Raw genomic sequence first — 24,986 nt, 5'->3', positions numbered from 1 at the left:
ACCAGGCATAGGAGCATAGTTAAGACCTCCAAAGAAAACAAATATCATGTGTGAAGACATTAGATATCATCTGGTTGATTTGCAGAAGATAAAATTGTTAAGTAGTTGAAATCATCAAGTTAAATTTGCTTTTAGCATTTTAGTAAGTGAAGGAGGAAAAATCCTCATGTTGTATGTCAGTTTAGAAATTGTCAGATTTTTTTTTCAAGCTTGTCAAAAACTTCTACAGAAGGAAGACAATTTAACAGCCATCTCTTATTTTTTAAATAAAAAAAAAAAAAGTGGCTCACGCTTGCACCTCAGAAGTAAGTAGTGGGGTTCCGCACGCACACCTTCACGAGGTGAAAGCAAAATGGAGGACTCGGCCTCCACGCTGCTGCCATCTTCAGCCGTGACTGCAACCTCCACCTCAACTCCAGCTGTCCCGACAGCATGGAAACAGCTGGACAAAGAGCAGGTTAGAAAGGCATTGGACACTCTCTTGACACATTGCAAGTCCAGGAAGAACGATTATGGGTTGCTTTTGAATGAGAATGAAAATTTATTTTTAATGGTGGTATTATGGAAAATTCCAAGTAAAGAACTGAGGGTCAGATTGCCCTTACCTCATGGTACTCGATCGGATTTAGAAGATATCTGTTTATTTATGAAGGACGAACCCAATTCAACTCCTGAAAAGACAGAACAGTTCTATAGAAAGCTTTTAAACAAGCATGGAATTAAAACCATTTCTCAGATTATCCCCTTCCAAAGTCTAAAGAAGGAATATAAACCCTTTGAAGCCATACTCCGCCTTCTGAGCACGTTTGACTTCTTCCTTACTGATGCCAGAATTAGGGGGCTCTTACCCTCACTCATTGGGAGACAATTCTATCAAAGAAACAAAGTTCCGGTATCTGTAAACCCTCTGTCCAAGAATTTATCAAGAGAGATCAATGACTGTATAGGTGGAACAGTCTTAAACATTTCTAAAAGTGGTTCTTGCAGTGCTATACGCATCGGTCACATTGGAATGCAGATTGAGCACATCATTGAAAACATTGTTGCTGTCACCAAAGGACTTTCAGAAAAATTGCCGGAGAAGTGGGAGAGCGTGAAACTCCTGTTTGTGAACACTGAGAAATCGACTGCTTTTCCCATCTTTTCCTCATTTGTCAGCAATTGGGATGAAGCCACCAAAAAATCTATGCTTAATAAGAAGAAAGAAGAGGCAAGGAAAAAATGAAGAGAAAGAAATCATGAAAAACAAAAGGAGAGCAACAAAATCAGAAACAATAAACAGCAGGCTAACAAGCCTGCATCAGCCCTTAGTAAAGACACCGTGGCACCTGAAAGTGGGGACGCTACAGTGGAGACATCTGAATCGAAGAAGGAGCAGACCCCAGAGCATGGGAAGAAAAGGTCTGGTAAAGGAAAAGCCCAAGTTCAAGTGGCACATGACCCCGAAGACGAAATTCCACAGCTGGTACCAATAGGAAAGACTCCAGCTAAGGAGAATATGGAGATTCAAAAACATGCCACAGGAAAGAAGTCTCCAACAAAGAGTCCTATTCCCAGCACACCTCGTGGGAAGAAAAGAAAGGCCTTGCCAGCATCTGAGATCCCAAAAGCTGCAGAGTCTGAGACCCCAGGGAAAGGCCCATGGAAGAAGCCAAAAATCAAAGAAGAGGCAGTGAAGGAAAATAATCCTTCGCTGGGAAAAAAAAGATGTGAGACAGACTCCTAAAAAGCCAGAGGCCAAGTTCCTCACCACTCCTAGTAAATCTTCAAGAAAAGCTTCCCACACCCCCCCAAAAACTGCCCCAAAAAACCATAGTGCCCCAGTCAACCTAAAATCAGTGATTCAACCAGAAGGGAACCTCAGAGCTGCCCTCAGAGCTTATTAGAAATACTCAGGTCCTGACTCCATTGGCAGCCTTCTCCAAGCGTCGGGCCTAGACTTAAAGATTTTTTAAAAACTTCCATAGGTAATTCTGACATATGTTCCTGGGTATAGTAATCTATTTTTAAATTGTCCTTCTTTGTGTTTGTTAACATAATAGAAGAAATATAGAGTGCTTCTCTAAGAACTTTGGGAAGCCAAGGTGGGAGTATTATTTGAGCCCAGGAGTTTGGGACCAGCCTGGGCAACATATGAAATCCCATTTCTACAAAAGAAAAAAAAAAAATGGTGGCATGTACCTGTGCTCCCAGCTACTCAGGAGGCTGAGGTGGAAAGATCAAGTGAGCACAGGAAGTCAAGGCTGCAGTGAGCCATGATCATACCGCTGTCCTCCAGCCTGGGTGACAGTGTGAGACTGTCTCAGAAAAAAAAAAAGCATAGCATTGCTTTGCTTCTGAGTATACATACTGTTGGCTTTCTGTATCACGTGAGTCTGACTCGAGGTCTCTGATGTGACCCTTTTCCTCATCTACTCAACCATCACATGGACTCCATCACACTCCTTTGTCTTCATTCCCAAAGTGGCCCAGTGAGAGCCTCGATGCACGAGAATCAGCTGCTGAATTTAGGAGAAACACGAGTTTCTTGGCCCTCATGCTGAGCCTGTTGGTCTAACCTTATAAGTCACTGGATGAGCATGCATATGGGAAGGGAAATTAACATGGAGTCATTTATACAGCTACTGAATTGAAACCTACCTACAGGAGGCAAGAACATGATTTATCTTCCATAAGCCTTCTCCTCTTCCACGTTACTCCTCAGTCCATACAGATTTGCTTATGTATGACAACTCTAAGGAAACTTGGGAGAGTAGACTTTTTTTTTTTTTTTCTTTTTTTGGCAGAATTTCACTCTTGTTGCCCAGGCTGGAGTTCAATGGCACAATCTCGGCTCATGACAAGCTCTGCCTCCTGGGTGCAAATGATTCTCCTGCTTCAGCCTCCCGAGTAGCTGGGATTACAGGCATGAGCCTCCATTCCCAGCTAATTTTGTGTTTTTAGTAGAGATGGGGTTTTTCCATGCTGGTCAGGCTGGTCTCGAACTTGACCTCAGGAGATGTGCCCTCCTCAGCCTCCCAAAGTGCTGGGATTACAGGCATGAGCCACCCCGTCCAGTCAAGAGTAGACTATTATTATTTGCACAATTGTCAAGTATATTCTGAGGCAGTAAACAATTTTTTAGGCACTCAGCCTTTCACTGGTTGTGAATGGGTATGCATCCATACTAAGTCATAGATTCACTGCAGTGCAGAAATGTGCTTGCATGCAAAAGGCTGAAGTGGGGCATGCTTTCAAAGATCATGTGGGTGTCGGGTGTCTTGGCTCACATCTGTGATCCGAGCACTTTGGGAGGCTGGGTGGATTGCTTGACCCCCAGAGTTTGAGACCATTCTGGGCAACATGGAAAACCTCATCTCTACCAAGAATTAGCTGGGTGTGGTGGCATGTGCCTGTGGTCCCAGCTACTTGGGAGGATGAGATGGGAGGATTTCTTGAACCCTGGGTGGTAAAGGCTGTAGTGAGTCATGATCATGACCCTGCACTCCAATCTGGGCAAGAAAGAGACAGAGTCCCGGCTCCGTTTCCAAAAAAAAGATGTTGGGCATGGTGGCTTGCATCTGTAATCCCAGCCAAGGCAGGCAGATCACTTGAGGCCAGGAGTTCCAAGACCAGCCTGGTTAACATGGTGAAACCCATCTCTACTAAAAATACAAAACTAGCTGGGCAGGGGGACAGGCACCTGTAATCCCAGCTACTTGGGAGGCTGAAGCAAAAGAATCACTTGAACCCAGGAGGTGGAGGTTGCAGTGAGCTAGAGATCGCACTACTGCATTCCAGCCTGGGCAGCAGAGCAAAACTGTAAAAAGAAAGAAAACAGATGTGTAGGTCTCCCTCAAGTTAGAGGAGTCTGGGCAGTGGGGGAGATGGTCCTACTCTGTTGCCCAGGCTGGAGGGCAGTAGTGCCATCAGCTTCAGTCTCAATTTCATAGGCTCAAGGCAATCCTCCCATCTCAGCCTCCCAAGTAGCTGTAACTACCGGGGCATGCCATCACACCTGGCCAATTTTTATATCTTTTGTAGAGAGAGGTTTTCCCTATATTCCCCAGACTGGTCTCAAACTCCTAGGCTCAAGTGATCCTCCCACCTCAGCCTCCCCTAAATGCTCAGATTACAGCCATGAGGCACCATGCCAACCTGATTTTGCCTTTTTTTTTTTTTGAGACGGAGTTTCACTGTTGTTACCCAGGCTGGAGTGCAATGGCGCAATCTCGGCTCACCGCAACCTCTACCTCCTGGGTTCAAGCAATTGTCCTGCCTCAGCCTCCCAAGTAGCTGGGATTACAGGCACACGCCACCATGCCCAGCTAATTTTGTATTTTTAGTAGAGACGGGGTTTCACCTTGTTGACCAGGATGGTCTCGATCTCTTGACCTTGTGATCCACCCCGCTCGGCCTCCCAAAGTGCTGGGATTATAGGTGTGAGCCACCACGCCCGGCCTGCTTTTGCATTTTAGTAACACAAATTTGTAAGGTTAACTTTTCAAATTATGAAAGCCTCTAAAATGTAAAATTATTTGTAATCCCGCTGTCCTTTTGGGCTTCTATAGATGAATATACATTTGAAATGTGGGAGTTTAGCTTAATTGATTTGTTTTCCATAGAAACTAGGTTCTATGAGTAGCTGGTTAGATAGACTTGTTTCACTTACTCCAAGATCTGATTTGTTTGGGACAAACCCACATACATAATCATGTCAGTCTCTTCTCTGCATGACATAATTTTCCAGCAATAGCTGTGTAGTTTTTGTAATCCTATCATCTAGGCAATTCAAGATTTTGCAACACTATGTGATTCTTTGCCCTGTAGTTGAGTCTTGTTGAATATGACACAGGTCTTTACTTTCCTGTTCCTGCATCTAGTTTCATTCTAATAATGTTCTCTGTTGAAGAAGCTGGCTTTAATTTCTTGAACAAGATGCTGGTATTATCATCTAACATAAAGCCTATTTTATGATAAAGCGTTGACTAATGAGCACTGTACTGAAAGTAAAAAAAAAGAAAAATTTGTGGCCAGGTGTGGTGCCTCACGCCTGTAATCCCAGCACTTTGGGAGGCCAAGGTGGGTGGATCATGAGGTCAGGAGTTTGAGATCAGTCTGGCCAACATGGTGAAAACTCATCTCCACTAAAAATACAAAAATTAGCTGGGGTTGGTGGCAAGTGCTTGTAATTCCAGCTACTTGGGAGGCTGAGGCAGGAGAATTGCTTGAACCCAGGAGGCAGAGGTTGCAATGAGCTGAGACTGTGCTATTGCATTCCAGCCTGGGCAACAAGAGCAAGACTCCACCTCAAAAAAAAAACAAAAACAAAAACAAAAAACAGAAAAACTATTTTTTTTTTTTTTTTTTTTGGTAAATATGGGGTATTGCTATGTTGCCCAGGCTGGTCTAGAATTCCTGGCCTCAGACGATCTTCCTGTGTCAGCCTCTCAAAACACTGTGATTACAGAGCCATCTCTAAAACTAAAAGATGCTCTGGGGTTTTCCTAGGTTTGAGAGAAAACTAACCCTGAAACATTCTGTTTTCCTGCCTTGGCCATGTTTTTAAAAAATATTCACAGTTATTTAAAATATTATTGATAAATACAAACATTTACATTTCATATGAGTAAAGACAGATTTTTGTTATGAGACAATTTGATAGCAAAGAGAATCCAAATCCTTTTCTATTGAATGGAAGGAAAACATAACAGCAGAATCCATCCTATATGGCACAGAGCTGAGCATAATCTAATGAGAACTTTGCCTCACTTAATTCACTTAAACTCTTTTCAGTACTATGTAAATTCAGTTTTCCAGTCAACATCAATGAAGATATTTTATAGCATAGCTACCTAAATAAGAAACAACAACAAAGAAACTTCTTGTTAAGAGCTGATTCCTTTCTTAATTTACTTTCTAGAAAAGTGACTTATAATATTATACATTGGTTTGTTTCTAGGAGACAAAAACCCTGTTTCCTTAGAATAAACCATCATTTAATCTAAGTTCTAATGTTCTATTCAAAGACTACCTCTTCAATAAAACAGTAATTTATTAAAAGAAAGTGAATATGGGCAAATATTTGGTTCTGGAATTAGGCTGTGCATCTTGAAAGGGGACAACAGTGTGCCCAGAGAGTACTCTGACTAGTTTTCTTTGCTTTGCAGGACAGTTCTGGGATGAGGCTGTGGAAAAGGAGGTGGTTTGTGCTTGCCGATTACTGCTTATTTTACTATAAAGGTGAGCTAACAAGTAGTCTATTAACCTGCCAAAGTGTTCAGTTTGTGGATGGTTGGTGACTTCAGCTTTACCAGTCCTAACACAGGAAGTTTAATCTGTTGGGTTAAAATAAATAGAATCCAGTTTGCCTGCTACTTAGGATCTCAAGATTCAGAGTGATGTACTCTAGAGAGATGAGAAGTGTGATCATTGATTGTATTTGGTAACCTGTCATCTGGATTTATTGGATGTTGGATGGGCAACTGGTGAATTGAATTGGCTGTCTGAGCTTCTATGGAGCCCCAGAACATAAAGTTTTGGGTATGGTATTGAGAAGGAAGTCTCAAAATGTAGAGAAAGGGCTTACTTTTAAGATAAGACTAGACTGCGGTTGGTGCTTTCAAAACAGTTCATGGGGACTGAGAAGTGAATTTCACCATTGGAGAATCTGAGGAGGCTTCTTAGAAGAGAGAGAAGAGATAGGCTTTTAAGAATGGGTAGAGGCCGGGCGCAGTGGCTCAAGCCTGTAATCCCAGCACTTTGGGAGGCTGAGGCGGGTGGATCACGAGGTCAAGAGATTGAGACCATCCTGGTCAACAAGGTGAAACCCCGTCTCTACTAAAAATACAAAAATTAGCTGGGCATGATGGTGCGTGCCTGTAGTCCCAGCTACTCGGGAGGCTGAAGCAGGAGAATTGCTTGAACCCAGGAGGCGGAGGTTGCGGTGAGCCGAGATCATGCCATTGCACTCCAGTCTGGGCAACAACAGCGAAACTCCGTCTCAAAAAAAAAAAAAAAAAAAAAGAATGGGTAGAGCTTTGCCTGTGTGTGGGTCAGGGAAGGATGGACATTACAAGGGGAAGAAACAGCATGGGTGAAGTTCTGGAAGCATTGGGATGGATGAGCCCAGGAAAGGTGCCCAGAAGGTTGTTCTGATGTGTTTTTCCATTCAAAGACAGCCGAGAAGAAGCAGTCCTTGGGAGCATTCCCTTGCCCAGCTACGTGATCTCGCCTGTGGCCCCTGAGGATCGCATAAGCCGCAAATACTCCTTTAAGGTACTGCCTGTACACCTCTAATGCAGCTGTTCTGTCTAAAGAAACTGTGTTCTCAAAATGCCTTTGTAAAAGCAATTGCTTTGGTCGGGAGGGGGAAGAAGTTAAGCTAGAGAGTCTCAAATTCAGGTTAACCAAGCTACAAGTTACTTAAACAAGAATAATATCACATGACCAGTACTGTCATTTGAATCTAAGCTTTGGAGTCACCCAGCCATATTCAAGTACTCAGACCCCTCCTTCCTGTCGCTGCCAGTCTTGTGGTTACCTGTCAAAGCCCTTCTTGAGTTATCTTATCACCATACTCAGCAGCCTAAATACCATCCAGCCATTTTGTGCAACTGGTGACCCCTTGTAATGGTTTTATGTCCATTGTATTATGAAAACTCGCATTGAGGGTTAGGGCCCTGCGTGTTGAAGAGGCTGTCAGGTTTGTCCACTTTGTTTATCTTGCTGAAAAGCAATTAGAATAAAATTTGGTTTATCTTCTGGATCATTGAAGATTTCCAGGCAGATCCCTTTACCAGTAAAACCCCTTTGCTACTTGTTTTGTGACTGTACCATTTGGGCTGCGTGAGGCTATGATAATTAGTGGCAGTTTTGCCCTGTAGAACCTGTGAGGTCAGGTGTGGAGGCTCTTGGAAGATATGTTTAGGCTCAAACATGGGGAATCCTGAGGTCTTCTCCGTTGGTGGCCTCCACAGATTCCTTTACTGCAGGTGTTAAGATCTTGGGTCCCCCAGGGAAGGGAAGGGTGGGGCGGATTGAAGATCCACTTTAATAGCAGTTGAGGTGCAAGTCCTAGAGAGCACTGAAGGAAGCAGCCCTTGGTGCCAGTCGCCACAGGGCACAGCCCTCTCTTGCTCAAGATATGAGGCAATGTCATACACTTCAAGCTGGAGTAGGGGCTCCTGCCCCTACTGCATTTGTTGCTTGGCCATTTCCATGTTAGGGGTACAAGATGAGTACTAGACAGTAGGTAGTAAAGCAGAGATTGAACAGAAATCATGCTTTCTAGCCACAGATGAAGGACCATGGGAAAGTACAAGGTAAGACACCTTGTACTTATCTTGGAAGTTCTCTGGAAGTGTTAAAGGCAAGTGTTGGTCCGTGGTGTCCATGGTGTTAGCAGCCGGTCCTTCATCTGTGAGGGGCTTGCAAAGTGAGGGTCTGCATCAGCACCTTGATCTGGCGTCCATGGTGGTGCCAGTGGTTAGAAAGTCGGTTTCCTCTTCCTTTTATCTTTCCTTCCTAAGGAGGCACAGAACTGAGCTGATGCTTTGGCTTTGCTCATCAACAGGTTTGAGTTGTCCCTCTCTTTCCCTTGAGTGATGCTACTGAGTGTCACTCCAGAATTGCTATGGGTTGGTGATTCTGGGATAGTGCTCTGCATCCTGTTGCATGGAATACTGTTGCCTTACATCTTTGACATTTTAAGATTTGGGAAGTACTTTTATACATGTAACCTCATTTAATGCTCATGGTGAGGGAAAGATGTGAAAGCTTAAGAAACTTGCTCAAAGTCACAAAGCTGAAAGATGACATAGGCAGAACTTGGCCCTGAATTCTGTTCTCTTTCAGGTTTATTACAGGGCTCCCACCTTGTATTATTTTCTCTTCTTCCTTGCTTTTTCTTCCATGTTTTATCTTGGTCATTGGCTATACAGACAACCCAGGAGGTAGAAGGTGGTTTGAATTCACATTTATTGTATCATTTTAGAAACTTATTCCTGGCTCTGAAAACATTTTGTTCAGTGGTTTTCAGACTCCTCTTTATGGCCTGAAAAATCTTCCTTAGAAAACTCTGCTTTCTAGAGTGGAGCACTGCCCAGTTGGGCAAACAATTGGGATAGTGATGTCGTATGTGATGTTTTGGGAACAACATTTGGCATATCCTCAAAGTAACATGTCATAACTATATATATGTTATCTTAACACTTCATTGGAGGTGTGAAAATAGATTCTAGGCAAACATCTTTAATCTGTCTTAGATTTTCCTTTTCTTAACATTTTTCTTAGAAAGACTTCACGAAGAGTGTTCCCTAAATCTTTTATCTGGGAGGCAGAAGGCTTCGTGTGTTCGGGGGAGGTCTTTGAGGTCCTCAGGATCTGACAGCAGTGAAAAGCTACTACAGACAGATTTGGTGGTGTTTAGATGGTTCTCTAGAAAGGGCAATGGTTTCCTGAGTCTGAAAGAGTTATCTTTTCATTTGGGTTGCAGCATACTGCTATTAGGGGCCAGAGGGTATGCCCTGGGGGTGCAGCTCAGGGTCTATATTCTTGGGCATATCAAGGAATACACAGTGTTTTGTACTTGGCCCTGATACCTGCCTTTGATGTTGGTCTTTCTCTGTATCTAGAGCTGAAGTTCTCATACCGTTGCTAGGGCATCTTGTCTGAGATAGCTCAGAGTATCTACCGTGCTTGGCCTACTTTTTAACCTTTAACTAAAATATAACATTTCTTTCAATTAAGAAAGCAGGTCACAATGTGTATCAGCAGTACCTGTGACTTGGTTACCAGTAGAAACCATAGATCCCTTCATAACACATTACAGTTGTTGTAGATACCTTGAAATCTCATTTATGCTCATCACCATTTTAAAATCACAATAATTATAACATCTGCCACCAGATACATTATGCAGTACATTAGTAAACAAACACCTGCATCACTATACCACACATTTAAAAAATATTTTAAGAACCATATTTCAGTATAATAAATTTACCTTATTTTGTGTGCTTAACATTCTGAAAAAGGTTCATAGGATTTATCAAACTGTCAAAAGTGTCCATGCCACAAAAAATGTTAAGGTTCCTGCTCTAGATTCTGAATACGTGCCAAGAGGCATGGTTTTTCACTTATGTAGTTCTATTTGATAAACTTCTGTTGCATGCTCTGATAGTCTATTGGATAGTATACTAGGGATACAGCAATGAACAGGACAAAATCCTGGCCTTTGTAGGTTTTATATTCTCAAGTTTGCATCAGCATGTGTATTATTAGAGGATGAGAAGACAACAAGAAAGAGCTGCCTTTTTCTCTGTCCTTTCGATTTTGTTCTTTGCATATCTGCCAAGTTCATGTCTTCCTTTCCACCCCTGCTGCCACTGTTCTGTCTTGGCCACCACCATCCCTCCCCTGGGGAGCACACTATAGAGCAGGACCTAGTATATATTAAGTGCTCTGTAAGTGTTGGCTGTCACTGATTCAGCCTGGGAACTCCTCTGCAGCCTCCAGTTCCTCCTCCACATTGTTTCTAAGTTGCACCCATGTTCAGATTGTATTCTCACCATAAGCCCTTCAGTGGTTCCCCGCTGCTTTCAGGATAAAGCCAATCATTTTTTAATTTTCCTTTTCTTTTCTTTTTTTGAGACAGAGTTTCTCTCTGTCACCCAGGCTGGAGTAAGTGGTGTGATACTGGCTCATCACTGCAACCTTTGCCTCCCGGGTTCAGGCAATTCTCCTGCCTCAGCCTCCCGAGCAGCTGGGATTACAGGTGCCCACCACCATCCCCAACTAATTTTTTATTTTTATTTTTAGTAAAGATGAGGTTTTACCATGTTGGCCAGGTCTCTAATCTCCCAAAGTGCTGAGATTACAGGCAGGAGCCACCATGCTTGGCCAATAAAGCCAATCTGGATTCACAAGTCTCAGCTTATCTCTACAGCCACATTTTTAGCCACTCCTGTCTTGTCTTTCCTCTAGCCATATACAGTTGCTTAAGGCCCCAGCATATTTCTTGCCTGTAGCCCTTTACTTACTTCAGCCACAGACTGGGATGTCCTTTACCCAACTCTTACTTGTCCTTCAGTTTTCTGCTCAGGGTCACCTTCTCTGGGAAGCCTTCTCTGAGCCCTGTCGACAGGTGAAGTACCCTTCTTCTCTACTTCCACAGCTCTGTATCACTGCACTGTAAATGGTTGATTCACCCACCCAGACCTTTCACCGGGAAAACTAGTTCATCAGCTAGTTCTGCTAGTCCCATCCTGTAGGCAGGGACCATAGGGAGCAGTCACGTGTAATGGGAATTGTGGTCAATGACAATGCTTATACTTCCAAAGATATGGTGAGTTCAGGCTTACTTGTATTTTGTATTTAGTCACCTTTAAATTTGTGATGGGGGGGGAGGAAGAAGAGTCTTAAAGTTTCTAGAATGCTCTTTCAGCCAACCTCCCTAAGTTGCTCAAGTGACGGCACCTTCAGTAGCATCCACTGACACCTTTGAGCCTCACAAATGCCAGGCTGTGCTCTAAGCACTGTATATGTATTGTCTCATTTCATCCTCACATGGCCTTATAGGGTAAATGCTACTTTTAGCCGTGGTCCTATTTTAAAGATGAAGAAACAAAGGGATGAGGAGGTTGAGTAATTTGCCCAGAGTTACCCAGTGGACAAGAGGCAAAGTCCACCTTGGACCTCGGGCTGATTCCAAGAGCCCAAGTTCTTACCCTTTTCACTATGCTGCTTGTAGTCAGCCTAAAGATTGGACATGAGAAGTTCCTTTTCTTTTCTTTTTGAGACAGAGTCTCACTCTGTCACCCAGGCTGGAGTGCAGTGGCACAATCTCCACTCACTGCAACCTCTGCCTCCCGGGTTCAAGCAATTCTCCTGCCTCAGCCACCGAGTAGCAGGGAATACTGATGCCCACCACCACACCCAGCTAATTTTTGTATTTTTTATAGAGATGAGGTTTTGCCAATTGGCCAGGCTGGTCTTGAACTCCTGACCTCCTGTCTTGGCCTCCCAAAGTGCTGGGATTACAGGTGTGAGCTACCATGCCTGGTCTCTTTTCTTAATCTCAATAAATGGGCACCACTAATTCTGCAAGTTGTAAGTTGTAAACTTGAGACTCATCCTTTATACCTGCTGTTCCCTCTCCTCATATCCAGTCCATTACCAAGGCCTGCAGATATTACCTGCAAGTTCTCTCCAGATCCTGTCTGCTCCTCCACTTCTCTGCCTCCACCACCATCTCTCACCTGTGCTCCCGTAGTAGCCTCCTGACCCATCTCTCCTCAAACGTTCCTGCTTGCTTGAACCTCTCTGCGTACTGCAGCCAGAGTGATCTTTCCAAACAAAACCTCATCACATCATTCCCCAGCTTAAGCCCTTTAAATAAGGCTGGGTGCAGTGGCTCATGCCTGTAATCTCAGCACTTTGGGAAGCCAAGGTGGGTGGATCCCTTGAACCCAGGAGTTCAAGACCAACTTGGACAACATGGCGAAACCGCATCTCTACAAAAAATACAAAATTAATCGTGTTTGATGGTGTGCTCTTGTAGTACAAGCTACTCAGGAGGCTGGGGTGGGGGGATCGCTTGAGCTCAGGAGGCGAAGATTGCAGTGAGCCAAGATGGTGCCACTGTACTCCAGCCTGGGCAACCGAGCAAGACCTTGTCTCAGAAAAATGAAAAAACCTCTAACTGTTTCTCATTGCTCTTTCATGAAGACAAAATCCTACATGATCTGTAAGGCTCTGGTGGTCTGGCCCTGCCAACTTAGGCAGCCTTCCTTCATGCTATTTTCCCCTCCATTCCTCTGTGCCAGCTATGCTGGCCTCATCCTTGAAGATGAATACACTGTGTGCTCATGTCCATGGGGTGCTGCCCAGCTCCTCTCTGCTATTACTTAAATGACTACCTATAGTGCAGAAGTTAGCTGCAATGTCAGTTCCCCAGGGGTCAGGCTGAGCTCCCTCGTTATCCTCCTCACAGCATCCTGCCCTTCTTGATGGCATTTCCTACAGCTGGAGTTACTTCTCCGTGGTCTTTCTCTTCTATGTGGCTATAAACTGTAATGGCGTTGTTTAAGGCTGTCCCTCCAACTTTGGTAGGGTGCCTTACCCATAGTAAATAATAAATGGTTCATTGTTGTTGAACAAGTTCCAGAATAAGCCAGCCAGTTGATGGGCCCTGGCCTTTTGGGTACTCCTATATTTTCCACTGAGGTTTCTCTATTCTAAAGGCTGCTGTTGGGGGCTTGAGCCATGAGGATTCTGGCTCCTTTACCAGTGTTGTGTCTAAAACTAAGGTCCAAGAGCCAGGAGAATACCATGTCCTAGGGGCCTCATGTCTTTGAGGTAAACTCTTCTTCGCTCACATCCTGATTTCCTTTAGGCATAGCCTGTTTTCTATTCAGTTATACAAAGTTGCTTCGTAGGATTATGTTAACGGGAAAGCAAAGAGCAGAGAAAACAGCATTTCTGAATTGAGAAGAGGGAGAAATTCAACTATGTGAGAAGATTCACATCATCTGGGTTATGACGTCTTCCTAGGCTCAGGACACTTTGGACTTGGGTCACTTGGCCAGATGAAAAGGAAACTCCCTGTACTTCTTACCTTCACAGTTAATCCATCTAATATGCCCTCACACAGGCAGAATGCAGTTGGAATCTGTTTTTCAGAGTCAAGAGCAGCTGGGCACAGCACCTGCTTGTTTGATTAGTGACCAGGGTTTTATTTGCAATCATGTGTAACTCCTTCATAATGGTGGATGTAACACTCAAGGCTCATTTGCAAACAGACATGCAAACCCATGTCTGCATGTTTGAGGCATGTCCCATGTTAATTTCCTGGACAAGGCTGACTCCATGAAGTTTTGTACAGCAGGAATCTACTGTCTTTATTGTACCTTGGAGGGCTCCCTATGCTTGTGTCTAGTGGGATAGGCACCTGTCCCAGTACCCTCTATGACTAGGCACAAATGCCTGGGTGAGCGTGTCAGAGATCTCATGGGGTCGTTGTCCAGAGGATGTTTTCCAAGAATTTCTGCTGATTTTCAGTAAGACATGCACAGATTCCTTCTTATTCTGTTCTTTTTTTCCTTTTTTTTTTTTTTTGAGATGAAGTCTCACTCTGTCACCCAGGCTGGAGTGCAGTGGCGCAATCTCAACTCACTGCAAGCCCCACCTGCTGGGTCCAAGTGATTCTCATGCCTCAGCCTCCTGAGTAGCTGGGAATTCAGGCACACGCCACCACACCTAGCTAATTTTTATATTTTTAGTAGAGACGGGGTTTCACCATGTTGCTCAGGCTGGTCTTGAACTCCTGACTTCAGGTGTTCTACCTGCCTCAGCTTCCCAAAGTGCTGGGATTAGAAGTGTAAGCCACTGCGTCTGGCCTTATTCTGTTCTCTTACTGGCACATTTCCAACTTGCTTAAAATAGAATCCTTCCTGTAATAGTGAATGACACCTTATACAAGCTAAGGAAGGATATCAGGTTTGCTTCAGCCACTATAGGGATCCTTGGCTGCAGGCCAAGTTTGCCTAGATTCCCTTAGCCCTGAGCTGGATGGACTCAGATATGTAAATGCCAGAAGCAGACCTATATTTACTATGCATTTTGGATCTGGATATTAAGAGGGTAGGGAGGAGAAGTAAATGCTGGAAGTTCATCTGACATGTTTTCATCCATGACTATTAGTGATTCCAGAATCATGTCATTGTCCAGCTTATCATTGGTTCTCATTTTGTTTTCTCTGCCTGGTCCTTGCATGGGGTCTGCCTTTCATGCTGGATTCAGAGTATGGAACCAGTTATTTGGATAATCACCTTCACTTCTGGATAGAACCTGGGAGCAATATACAGAGAAGCCTGGACTTGGGAGTTAGACCTGGACTCCAATTCTTCATTCTTTCAGCAAATGTTTATCGAGCACCTACTATGTGCCAGGCACTGTTCCTGAGGATAGACTAGTGAATAAAATAGCAAAATTTCTACTTTCTTGGAGCTTATATTTGTAGAGAAAGGAGACAGATGATAAGCAGGTAATAAATAGCACCAGGTAATGGTAAGTGCTGTGAAGAATCTGTTACCAGGTGTGGAAATCTGGGAAAGTTACTTAACATATCAGAGCTTCGTTTGCTATCTGTAAAACAGAGATTCTGTCTCCACTTCTCAAGGCTATTAAGATTACGAGATTAAAGTTGTGGAAGTACCTAGGAGACACACAGTAGGTACTCAGTAAATCTTTCTCTTTTCACACCATCTTCCTATATATATTTGATGAGATTGTTCCTAGCAAATTTAAAAGATGGGTCTCTGCTTTATCAGAGCACAAGGGGAAAAACTGGTGTCATCCCAGTCATTTTTCAGTGGTCATTCTGAGTACCTTTTTTCCAGATTTTTTTGCAAGGATACATGTGAAAGTACCTTGAGGCAAAAGGACACAGTAGGTTTGCAAGAATATTTAGGTAACTGTTGGTCAGCTCTGTCCACCTCTGTAGTGCTCTTTTGAGAGCTTGTTCTAGCAGGGGAGCTCAGCTACCTGTATACCCTTGACTGAAGGCCATCCTCCTCTATCGGGGATGGTCTTCCTCTTCAACTGAGTGTGCAGCTGCCTAGCTGGCCAGATCAGCTGAATCAACCCTGGCGATCAATGGGGTGACAGCTGTTGCAGCCAGATTGCCCTCATATCTGGTAGTGCCTCTTTTGGAGAGACAAAACAGCAGCTTCTTTGAGGAACACACGTCACACGTCATGCCTAAGCAGTGAAACACAGTGAACATTCACATCAAGCCACCTGTTGATGCAGCCAGTTTTAAGTCAATTCTTGTCTGATTGTAGCCAAAGCAGAAATCACAGGCTTCAGAAAAACCAGAACAGGGATTCGCAAGAGTCTGTCTCTATGAAATGAGGGTTTTCTGAAAAGCCTGTTTCTCACATAAGCCTTGACTTTGTGCACATTCCCAACCCCAAAAGCAGGAGAAAGGTAAATAGGAAACAGGTACAGCTGCAGGGCTTTTACTATGGGGAAACAGACACAGCTGTCAGTGGACCTGGCTGCACTAAGAAAGAGGAATCTAGCCTGTGATGTTTTCTAGGTGTGGAAACAAGCTGGGTGGTGCTCGGGATTTCAGTCTGGAAGGGCCAGAGTGCCTCCTTGCTTTTGCTCCTAGAAAGGAAATATGTGATGACCTCCCTCTGACCTGCGTTTCTGTCTTCATGCTGCAGGCTGTGCACACGGGGATGCGAGCGCTCATCTATAACAGCTCCACAGCAGGCTCTCAGGCCGAGCAGTCGGGCATGAGGACCTACTACTTCAGTGCCGACACCCAGGAGGACATGAATGCTTGGGTCAGGGCCATGAACCAGGCTGCACAGGTGCTGTCTCGATCATCACTGAAGAGGTTAGTCCTGATGGAGGGTCCCTGCCAGAGCACCTCCTACACTAGGACTAGGACCCAGATAGGTCCTCCTGGGTGCCTGAAATTCCACCATTCACTCATTTGTATTAAGCACTGCCCTCTCTTTGTTAATGTTCTTCATTAAACAAAAACACTAAGTCCTGAAAGGGTGAAATGACAGCCTGGGATCCACAGCCATGGAAACTGGCATATGTGTACTTCATGGTTTTTCTCAAGGGTGGTGGAAGGGACAACCTTGGGGCACCAAACTGGGGAGTGGGGAGAGGACAGGCAAGAAAGGTCTTGCAAACCAAAAATCTGCTACAGACTAACTGCCATGTGGCTGGGAGCTGACCTGGGAGCGATCTTCTACTTACTCCCTCCCTCAAATAGTCCAACTAACCATATAATCAGAGACCTTGAAATTGCTGGCTCTGTTGGCTGTAGGTGATTCCCTGAGAGAAAACAGGAGGATTATGAATGGAGTCGAGGGCTCAGAGAGAGAGATCAGAGTGACCCTGAAAAAGTCTGGGTATCCCTTTATCTGGTCTTCATCTCACATTGGGCCCATTGCTTCCTATCCTGACACCTTGCTCTTTGACAGTGTTCTTTGAGTGAGGCCTCAAAACTCAAGCGTATTCTCTTGTAACCTAAGGGTAGAACTTTTTAGTGACTGGAAATGGATTGTACCGGGATGTTTAGCTTTTGAATATTTTCTACCTCATATATATGTGGTTTTTGGAATTCTTGGTATTTTTTAGCTTTATGATACCTTTCATGAAGCATACACACCTCATGAAATATAAATAGAGGTATAAATAGTGATCTCCATCAAGAGGCCAGGGTATGGTCAGGCCCTACCCTCTGGAGCTCCCATAACACTTCAGACTGAGCATTTTTCACACTGGGTTTGATTCCCCCTTCTGTCTATTTTTCAGGATCCTAGGCTCAAAGCAGAAATTATCTTTATATCTTTTTTTTTTTTTGAGACGGAGTCTCGCTCTTGTTGCCCAGGCTGGAGTGCAATAGCGCAATCTCGGCTCACTGCAATTTCTGCCTCCTGGGTTTCTCCTGCCGCAGCCTCCTGAGTAGCTGGGATTACAGGCACCTGCTACCACGTCAGGCTTATTTTTTGTATTCCGGTGTCACCATGTTGGTCAGGCTGGTCTCAAGTTCCTGACCTCAGGTGATCTACCTGCCTCAGCCTCCCAAAGTGCTGGGATTACAGGTATGAGCCACCATGCCCAGCCCATCTTTATATCTCAATGCACAACATCTGACACATTTGAGAGTAAGCTCTTAAATGTCTGGTGAATGAGTAAGTGAGATATTAGAAGAATGAACGCATGAAGATGTTGAACAGAACAGGATCGAAGACTGCCCTAGGAGTTTCCCCATGGACCCTGAATCAGTAACTAAGTCAGTTTTGGCTCTGCTTCTAGCATTGTCATCCAGTCTGCATTTTTTTTATTGTTTCTGTAATAATGATAAGAAAGGCTTTGCCAGTAGCCTGCGGGTATCAGTTCACAGTGTGGTTGGCATTTCCCTTGTCACCCCAGGAGAAGGAAACTGGGTAGATTTGACACATCTTACTCCTAGTGCACACACTAGTCCCCAACAGTCACTGTTTCCTGGTCTTTATTTTTCATTCTTTTACTATATATATGTTTACAGTATATGTATCTAGTGATTCCTTGGTATCCATGGAGGACTGGTTCCAAAAAGCCCCACAGATACCAAAATACTCAGAGTTCCTTATATAAAATAGTATATTTGCATATAACCTATGCACATACTTTAAATCATTTCTAGATTACAAGGTTGCATATAATACCTAATACAATGTAAATGCTATGTAAATAGCTATTATACTGTATTGTTTAGGAAAAAATGACAAGAAGTCCGTATGTGTTCAGTACAGACACAATCATCCTTTTTTTCCCTCTAAATATTTTAAATTTGTGGTTGGTTGAATCCATGGATGTGAAACCCTGGATACAGAGGGCCGACTGTGTATATGTGTGGATATATACATATGTACATATATAAATATATACAATTATTAAATATATATTTAACCATATAATGAATGAAAACAGTCTAAGTATAAAAATACAAAAACTAAAGACAAAGATATCCCAAATCACCTTCCCAAGGTAATCTCTATTGTCAGGTTAATTGGCTTTTAACTATTCTGTATTCATTTATATACGCATATGCACTTATAGAAATATGTGTTTATCTGTGCTTTCTGAAAGCATGAATAATGACATCTTAAAGATCATTCAGTATCAATATGTATGAATCACCTTTAACTTTTACTCATATGGTATTTCATAGTGTAGATGTACTGTAGTGTAATTTTTAAAACTGTATTTAAAATTTTTGTATTAACCTTCTACAAGCCTCTGCATGTGTGAGTCTTTCAGATTGCTGGGTAAAAGTACAATACATTTTTAATTTTAATTAATACCGCCAAATTGCCCTTTAAAGAAAGTTATGTATTCCACTAGTGAATGTGTCATTTCCCCATATCTTTGCCAATAGTTGATGTCTTTTAATTTTATATGGCCTGCTACATAAATAGCATCTGATTATCTTAATTTAATGTATATTTCCATGATGATGAGGATATTTTATATTTATTGTTCACTTTTTTTTTTTTTTTAAGACACGGAGTCTCACTCTATCACCCTGGCTGGAGTGCAGTGGTGTGAACATAGCTCACTGTAGCCTCGAACTCCTGGGCTCAAGCAGTCCTCCCACTTCAGCCTCCCTAGTAGCTGAGACCTCAGTTATGGGCCACCACATCATACCTGGCTATTTTTTAAAATTTTTGTAGAGACAGAGGCTCACTATGTTACCCGGTCTGGTCTTGAATTCCTTGCCTCAAGCAATCCTCCTGGCTCAGCCTCCTGAGTAGCTGAGATGTCATTCACCAGCCACCATGCCCAGCTCAATGGCCACGTGTATTTTCTATTAAGTAAATTGCCTGTACCCATCTGCCATCCATTTTTATACTGAGTTTTTTGCCCTTTCTTGCTGTCTACTTTCCTGTGTACTCTGAAATCTGCCAGGTTAACACTGCTGCTTAGCCTCTTGCAGAGGTCGATAATAGGCTATGGAATTTGTTTTTCCTCTTCTTTGAAAGTCAGGATGCTGTTTGCCAGTTTCTAACATTCTGGCCTTTTCCCCCTTGCCTTTGATTCCTCAGAGATCACCCAAAGGTTTCTCGATCCCAATTTCCCTTATGTCCCTGGGGCACCACTGATAGCTGGGTCTGGAGCTCAGCTACAGGAGAGGAGGGCTTCCCTTTCTTCCTCCCCATCATGGACTCTGAGGCTCTCTTAACCAAGTTGTTCTCTTTTTCCTGGTGAAGATCATTTCTCCTAATGAAGATGTGGAACTAAACCCAGAAGCTGGAGAATTCTGCCTTCTCTATATATTCTGGGTCATCTTCCCTAAGCAGAGACAACTACATCTCTCTCTCTCTTTTTTAAAGTCCTCCTTTATTTTCATTCATTTAAAAATGGAAATTTTGTTTTTGTTTTTACTTTAAATAAACAAACCTCAGCCTCTGCTAGACTTTATTCTTTCTGCCATTGTTCATGTGGGCCCATTCCACAATGAATTTGTGCCCCACCTTCCACTTCTTGTACACATCCTTTTATAATTTGAGCTCCAGGAGTTCCCTGTGTTGTTAGGCTAGAGATGGCAAATGGGCTTCTTCTCGTGTCCCAACTTTGTTCAATTCATTGTGGCTGACTAGGATGCTAGGTAAGAGAGAATTTCAGAATGAGATTGGACTTTATGGGAAAAAAGTACATGATTGATAAATAATGTCTTGCCAGAACCCTTGAGGATTAATTTAGACAGCTGAGATTTGGTATTTTTTAGCATCAGATTTTGGTGTTGGAAGGGCTCCTCCCCTTTCCCTGGTCTCCGGCCATTGTATCATCCCTAGCTTTTCTCTGACTTTGAGATTTATCTTATTGTGCTCTTAATAAACTTAAAACTCCATGATCATGTTTGCCCAAGGTTTCTTCCCTTTAAAAATAAAAAACATAGGCCAGGTATAGTGACTCATGCCTGTAATCCCAGCACTTTGGAAGGCCGAGACAGCTGGATCACCTGAGGTTAGGAGTTTGAGACCAGCCCGACCAACATGGTGAAACCCCATCTCTACTAAAAATATAAAAATTAGCTGGGTGTGGTGGTGGGAGCCAGTAATCCCAGCTACTTGGAAGGCTGAGGCAGGGGAATCACTTGAACCCAGGAGGCAGAGGTTTCAGTGAGCCAAAATCACACCACTGCACTCCAGCTTGGGCAGCAGAGTGAGACTTCGTAAAAAAAACAAAAACGAAAACTAAAACAAAATAAAAAACACACATTTTCCAGCTTCTGAGTCACAACAAAGACATAATAGCATTTATCTGTAAGTTTCTGAGAGCTGACATTGTCAGCCAAGCAAATACAGACTTATTAAATGTTCTATTTTTCTCGAATAAGATGTTCAGACATTTGGTTGGTTAAAATTATTCGTCAGACAGACTAAATCTTGCCTCTCCTCCAGTCTGGTGTTTTCCATTAGAAAAGCTCCATCTCTGTAAGTGGGTGGCCGCAACAGTAGCATTTCATTCGCTCCCTCTGGGATTCTCACCCAGAGGCTTCTCTCTTTATTCATACAGGCAGATGCTTCCTTTATTAGTGGTGGCATATATTAAGACTGTTAATTGCACATGACAGAAACTACAGAGAAATTTACCTTTAAAATGAGGGAATTTATGGGTTCATGTCACTGAAAAGCTCAAGATCTGGGTTTGGAAACAATGGGGTTCAAGGCTTAGACAGTATCACTAGAAGCCATATTCTCAGACTCTGGGCTCCTCCCACCTGTGTGCTGAATTCAGTCTTGAGCTTCACGAGGAGGTCCCTGGCACATCTAGGACCTGGTGGCAAGATAGCTGCAGTAGTCCCAAACTCATGTCATCAAGGTTAAAATCCAGTAGCAAAGAGCCAGAGTCTGGTCCAGAAGCTCTGAGATTCATACCGATTAGACACATTTAGGTTGCATTGATGTCCTCAACCATCTCCTGTGGCCAGGAACTACATAATGTTGATCGCAGAGGCCTGAAACACATGCTTCACATCTGAGAACCAGAGGTGGAGCCCTATGTAGGCCCTGAGGACTAAAGGCAAGGTGGTGTGGATTCTCAAGGAAGTGTTAGGGCTCTGTGGGCAGAGGACCATGGGCAGAAATGGCTTACTGGGACAGGGTAAAGAGGACATCAACAATCAATGTCCAGGCCGGTTGATTTATCCCTCACTTCCTACTATACCTATTTCTTTTGCCTTACATGTCTTCTCCCCATGCTTAGTCTCTGAAATCAGATTGACCTGGGTTCGAATCCCTGCTCTACTACTTTCTAGCTGTGTTATATTGTGCAAATTATGCATGCTTTTGAAACCTTGATTTTTCCCAGTTCATAGACTTGCTACAAGGATTAAATTAAACAAATGTATCAAGTGCTTACTTAGTATAGTGCCTGAGACATAGTAGGTGCTCCCCATCAGCTATATGGACTTCCATAGGATCTGGTTTGACAATATTTTCAGCCCTTTTCTCTTTACCCCCTTCTCGTTTCATCATTAATTCCTAGATCTCAATGATGAGTCTCCTATGAACAAATTGCACTCTCCACTCTGCCAGGATGTACTCATCTCCTAGCAGTATGAGTTGTTCAACAGTTTCCCCGTCCTGTCTTCAGATCCCACTTCCTCCAGCGTCTTCCTATTTTTCTGGCCCAGGAGCAGAGATAAGAGCCCTCACTGCACCTCTGACTTTTTTCTTTTTTCCTATTTATTTATTTATTTTTTGAGACAGAGCCTCACTGTCACCCAGGCCAGAGTGCAGTGGCATGATCTCGGCTTACTGCAACCTCTGCCTCCCGGGCTCAAATGAACCTTCCACCCCAGCCTCCCAAATATCTAGGACTACAGGCATGTGCCACTCTGCCTGGCTCATGTTTTGTATTTTTTTGTAGAGATGAGGTTTTACCATGATGCCCACGCTGGCCTCGAACTCCTGGGCTCAAGTGATCCACCCACCTCAACCTCCCAAAGTGTTGGGATTACAGATGTAAGCCACCACGCTAGCCTACACCTCTGACTTTTGTCTTCTATTTGCTACATAGGCTCCAGAGCTCCATGATAGACATAAATTCCAGTATTTTTGGGACCCCACACCATGCCACATGCTGTAAGGAATATCCTGCTCTGCTGTCAGGGCCTGCTCTCTGCCTCCCCTGGTCATTTTCTTCTGCCCCATGTCCATATTCTTCCCCTGGCCAGGCTGTAGACACTGGTTTTTGATTCTCTGCAGCCTCCTTGAAATCTGTCTTACCAATTTCCCCCATAATACTGCCTTTTCTATCTTGTCTAAGGATTTTTTTCCTCTCTAATAAGCTAAAGCACTAAGTAAGGAGGTTATTTGGAATTTACACCTCACAAAACTGATAAGTGACTCAGGTAGGAGGACATATCAGAAAACAATTCATCTTTTTTCTCAATTTCCTAACCTCTGTATTCTCTGGTGTAGCTGCAGCACTGTCTTGGGACTAAAGAAACTTGTAGTAGAGTCACCATTAGAATAAAGTCCAATTTCCTTAGCAAGTCTTTGGAAACGCTGCATGGGCCTGGTCCCTACAGACACCTTTGGTTCATCTCTTTCCATTTCCCATTCTCTGTGCCATGCTGAACTTGTTTCAGGAATTTGAATTCGTGCATTTGTTCATGCATTCATCCATTTTGTCTTTTATTCTATAAATATTTTTTTTGTTGTTTTTTTTGTTTTTTGTGACGGAGTTTCACTCTTGTTACCCAGGCTGGAGTGCAATGGCGCGATCTCGGCTCACCGCAACCTCCGCCTCCTGGGTTCAGGCAATTCCCCTGCCTCAGCCTCCTGAGTAGCTAGGATGACAGGCACGCGCCACCATGCCCAGCTGATTTTTTGTATTTTTAGTAGAGACAGGGTTTCATCATGTTGACCAGGATGGTCCCGATCTCTTGACCTCGTGATCCACCCACCTCAGCCTCCCAAAGTGCTGGGATTACAGGCGTGAGCCACTGCGCCCGGCCTTTATTCTATAAATATTAAGGGAGACCAGGCATGGTGTCTCACACCTGTAATCCCAGTACTTTGGGATGCTGAGGCGGGTGGATCACCTGAAGTCAGGGGCTCAAGACCAGCCCGGCCAACATGGCAAAACCCTATCTCTACTAATAATACAGAAATTATCGTGGTGACACATGCCTGTAATTCCAGCTACTTGGGAGGCTGAGACAGAATTGCTTGAACCTGGGAGGTGGAGGTTGTAGTGAGCCAAAACCATGCCACTGCACTGCAGCCTGGGTGATAGAGTGAGACTCTGTCTCAAAAATATAACTATTAAGGGCATATTATAGGTCAAACACTGTTAAAGATGCTAAGAATATAGCAATGTTCAAAGAGAGAGAGGCAAGGTGCCATGCTGCTAACATTCTGGAATGGTCGGGCAGGAAGGCAGACCATAAACAGGAAAACAAGAAATAGGAAGACAATTTGTATCATGAGCTATGCATGAAGGCAGTAAGACCGAGTGATGAGTTAGGGTAGGTCTGGGGGAAGGGAGTAGCTACTTTTGTTTGGGTGGTCAGGGAAGGATTCTAGAAGGGGATGATGGGGAGGCGGGGCCTGGTTGGTGTAAGAAAGTCAGATATGCAAAACTTTGAGGAAGAGTGTTCTGGGCAGAGGGGATGGCATGTACAAATGAGCATAGAGCATGGTTGAACGAAAGTGAGTCCATCACCAACAGACTGATGAGGTCTGGGAGGACAGAGGACATGAGGCAACCAGGATCCCTCTGGGCTTTGTTTACACACTTAACCCTTTCAGCTGTACCAGGGCAGCTCTAACGCATCCTCAGGTTAGCCTAGATGGATGTCATTCCCTCCTTTCCTGACTATTCAGTGTAGCAGATGACCCTGTTTGTAATACACTGTCATTCCTTAATCATAGGTCTTTCATGCTAAAGGTACGTTGACCTGCTTTCTCATTGTTGCCCCTACCAGACTTAAAGCTCCTTGAAAATGAGAACTGCATAGGTCTCATCTGTCAGTGCCTGACATATAATAAGTATTCAGTTAATGGGTAGATAGATACATGGGGGTTTGGGCTACACATTTTCATATGCAGTTATCCAAACAGCTCAAATCTCAAGAAATTTTATCTTTCACAAATGCAGGTGTAAAAAAAAAAAAAAGACATTTCTTCATTTTTTGAGGAAGTTTCAGCAGTTTTACAAACACATACAATACTTACACACAAAGTCAACCTTGTGGTAATGCACTTTCAAGGAGTCAAATTTGCCAAAGATGCATAAAACAAATTAGAACTCTCTAACAGTCTTTATACAATTTGTACCTCCAGTATTTGAAATGAGGTGAAGGTGAAATGCATTACTTAGCAGATTGGCCCTGTGTGTGAAGGGACAGAGGTTATACATGATTGAATAATTTGGTAAGGGAGATTTCTTCTATTTTTTGCTTGTATTTTCACTTTTAT

The 24,986-nt window shown here is 43.5% G+C and overlaps 1 protein-coding gene and 1 pseudogene across 13 annotated transcripts in view; both read left to right on the top strand.

Annotated features, from left to right (window-relative positions):
* The window catches only part of PLEKHA7 (pleckstrin homology domain containing A7), a 241,234-nt gene that overhangs the window by 159,482 nt on the left and 56,766 nt on the right, over window positions 1-24,986 (top strand). For all 12 annotated transcript variants that reach the window (XM_032241060.1, XM_032241058.1, XM_032241055.1 and 9 more), the window contains 3 exons: window positions 6,150-6,222; window positions 7,157-7,257; window positions 16,212-16,387. In XM_032241060.1, coding sequence (XP_032096951.1) covers window positions 6,150-6,222; window positions 7,157-7,257; window positions 16,212-16,387 — 350 coding nt within the window. The remainder of the gene's footprint in view (window positions 1-6,149; window positions 6,223-7,156; window positions 7,258-16,211; window positions 16,388-24,986) is intronic.
* On the top strand, window positions 136-1,953 carry LOC116525268 (annotated as a pseudogene). Its single transcript, XR_004257645.1, has one exon. The product of XR_004257645.1 is annotated as a ribosomal L1 domain-containing protein 1 pseudogene (transcript).

The sequence above is a fragment of the Sapajus apella genome, unplaced genomic scaffold (genome assembly GCF_009761245.1).
Source record: "Sapajus apella isolate SASKATOON/1434 unplaced genomic scaffold, GSC_monkey_1.0 scaffold47, whole genome shotgun sequence".
NCBI lineage: Eukaryota > Metazoa > Chordata > Mammalia > Primates > Cebidae > Sapajus > Sapajus apella.
The sequence above is the reverse complement of the archived record's forward strand: the minus strand, read 5'-3'. Positions and strand labels throughout refer to the sequence as shown.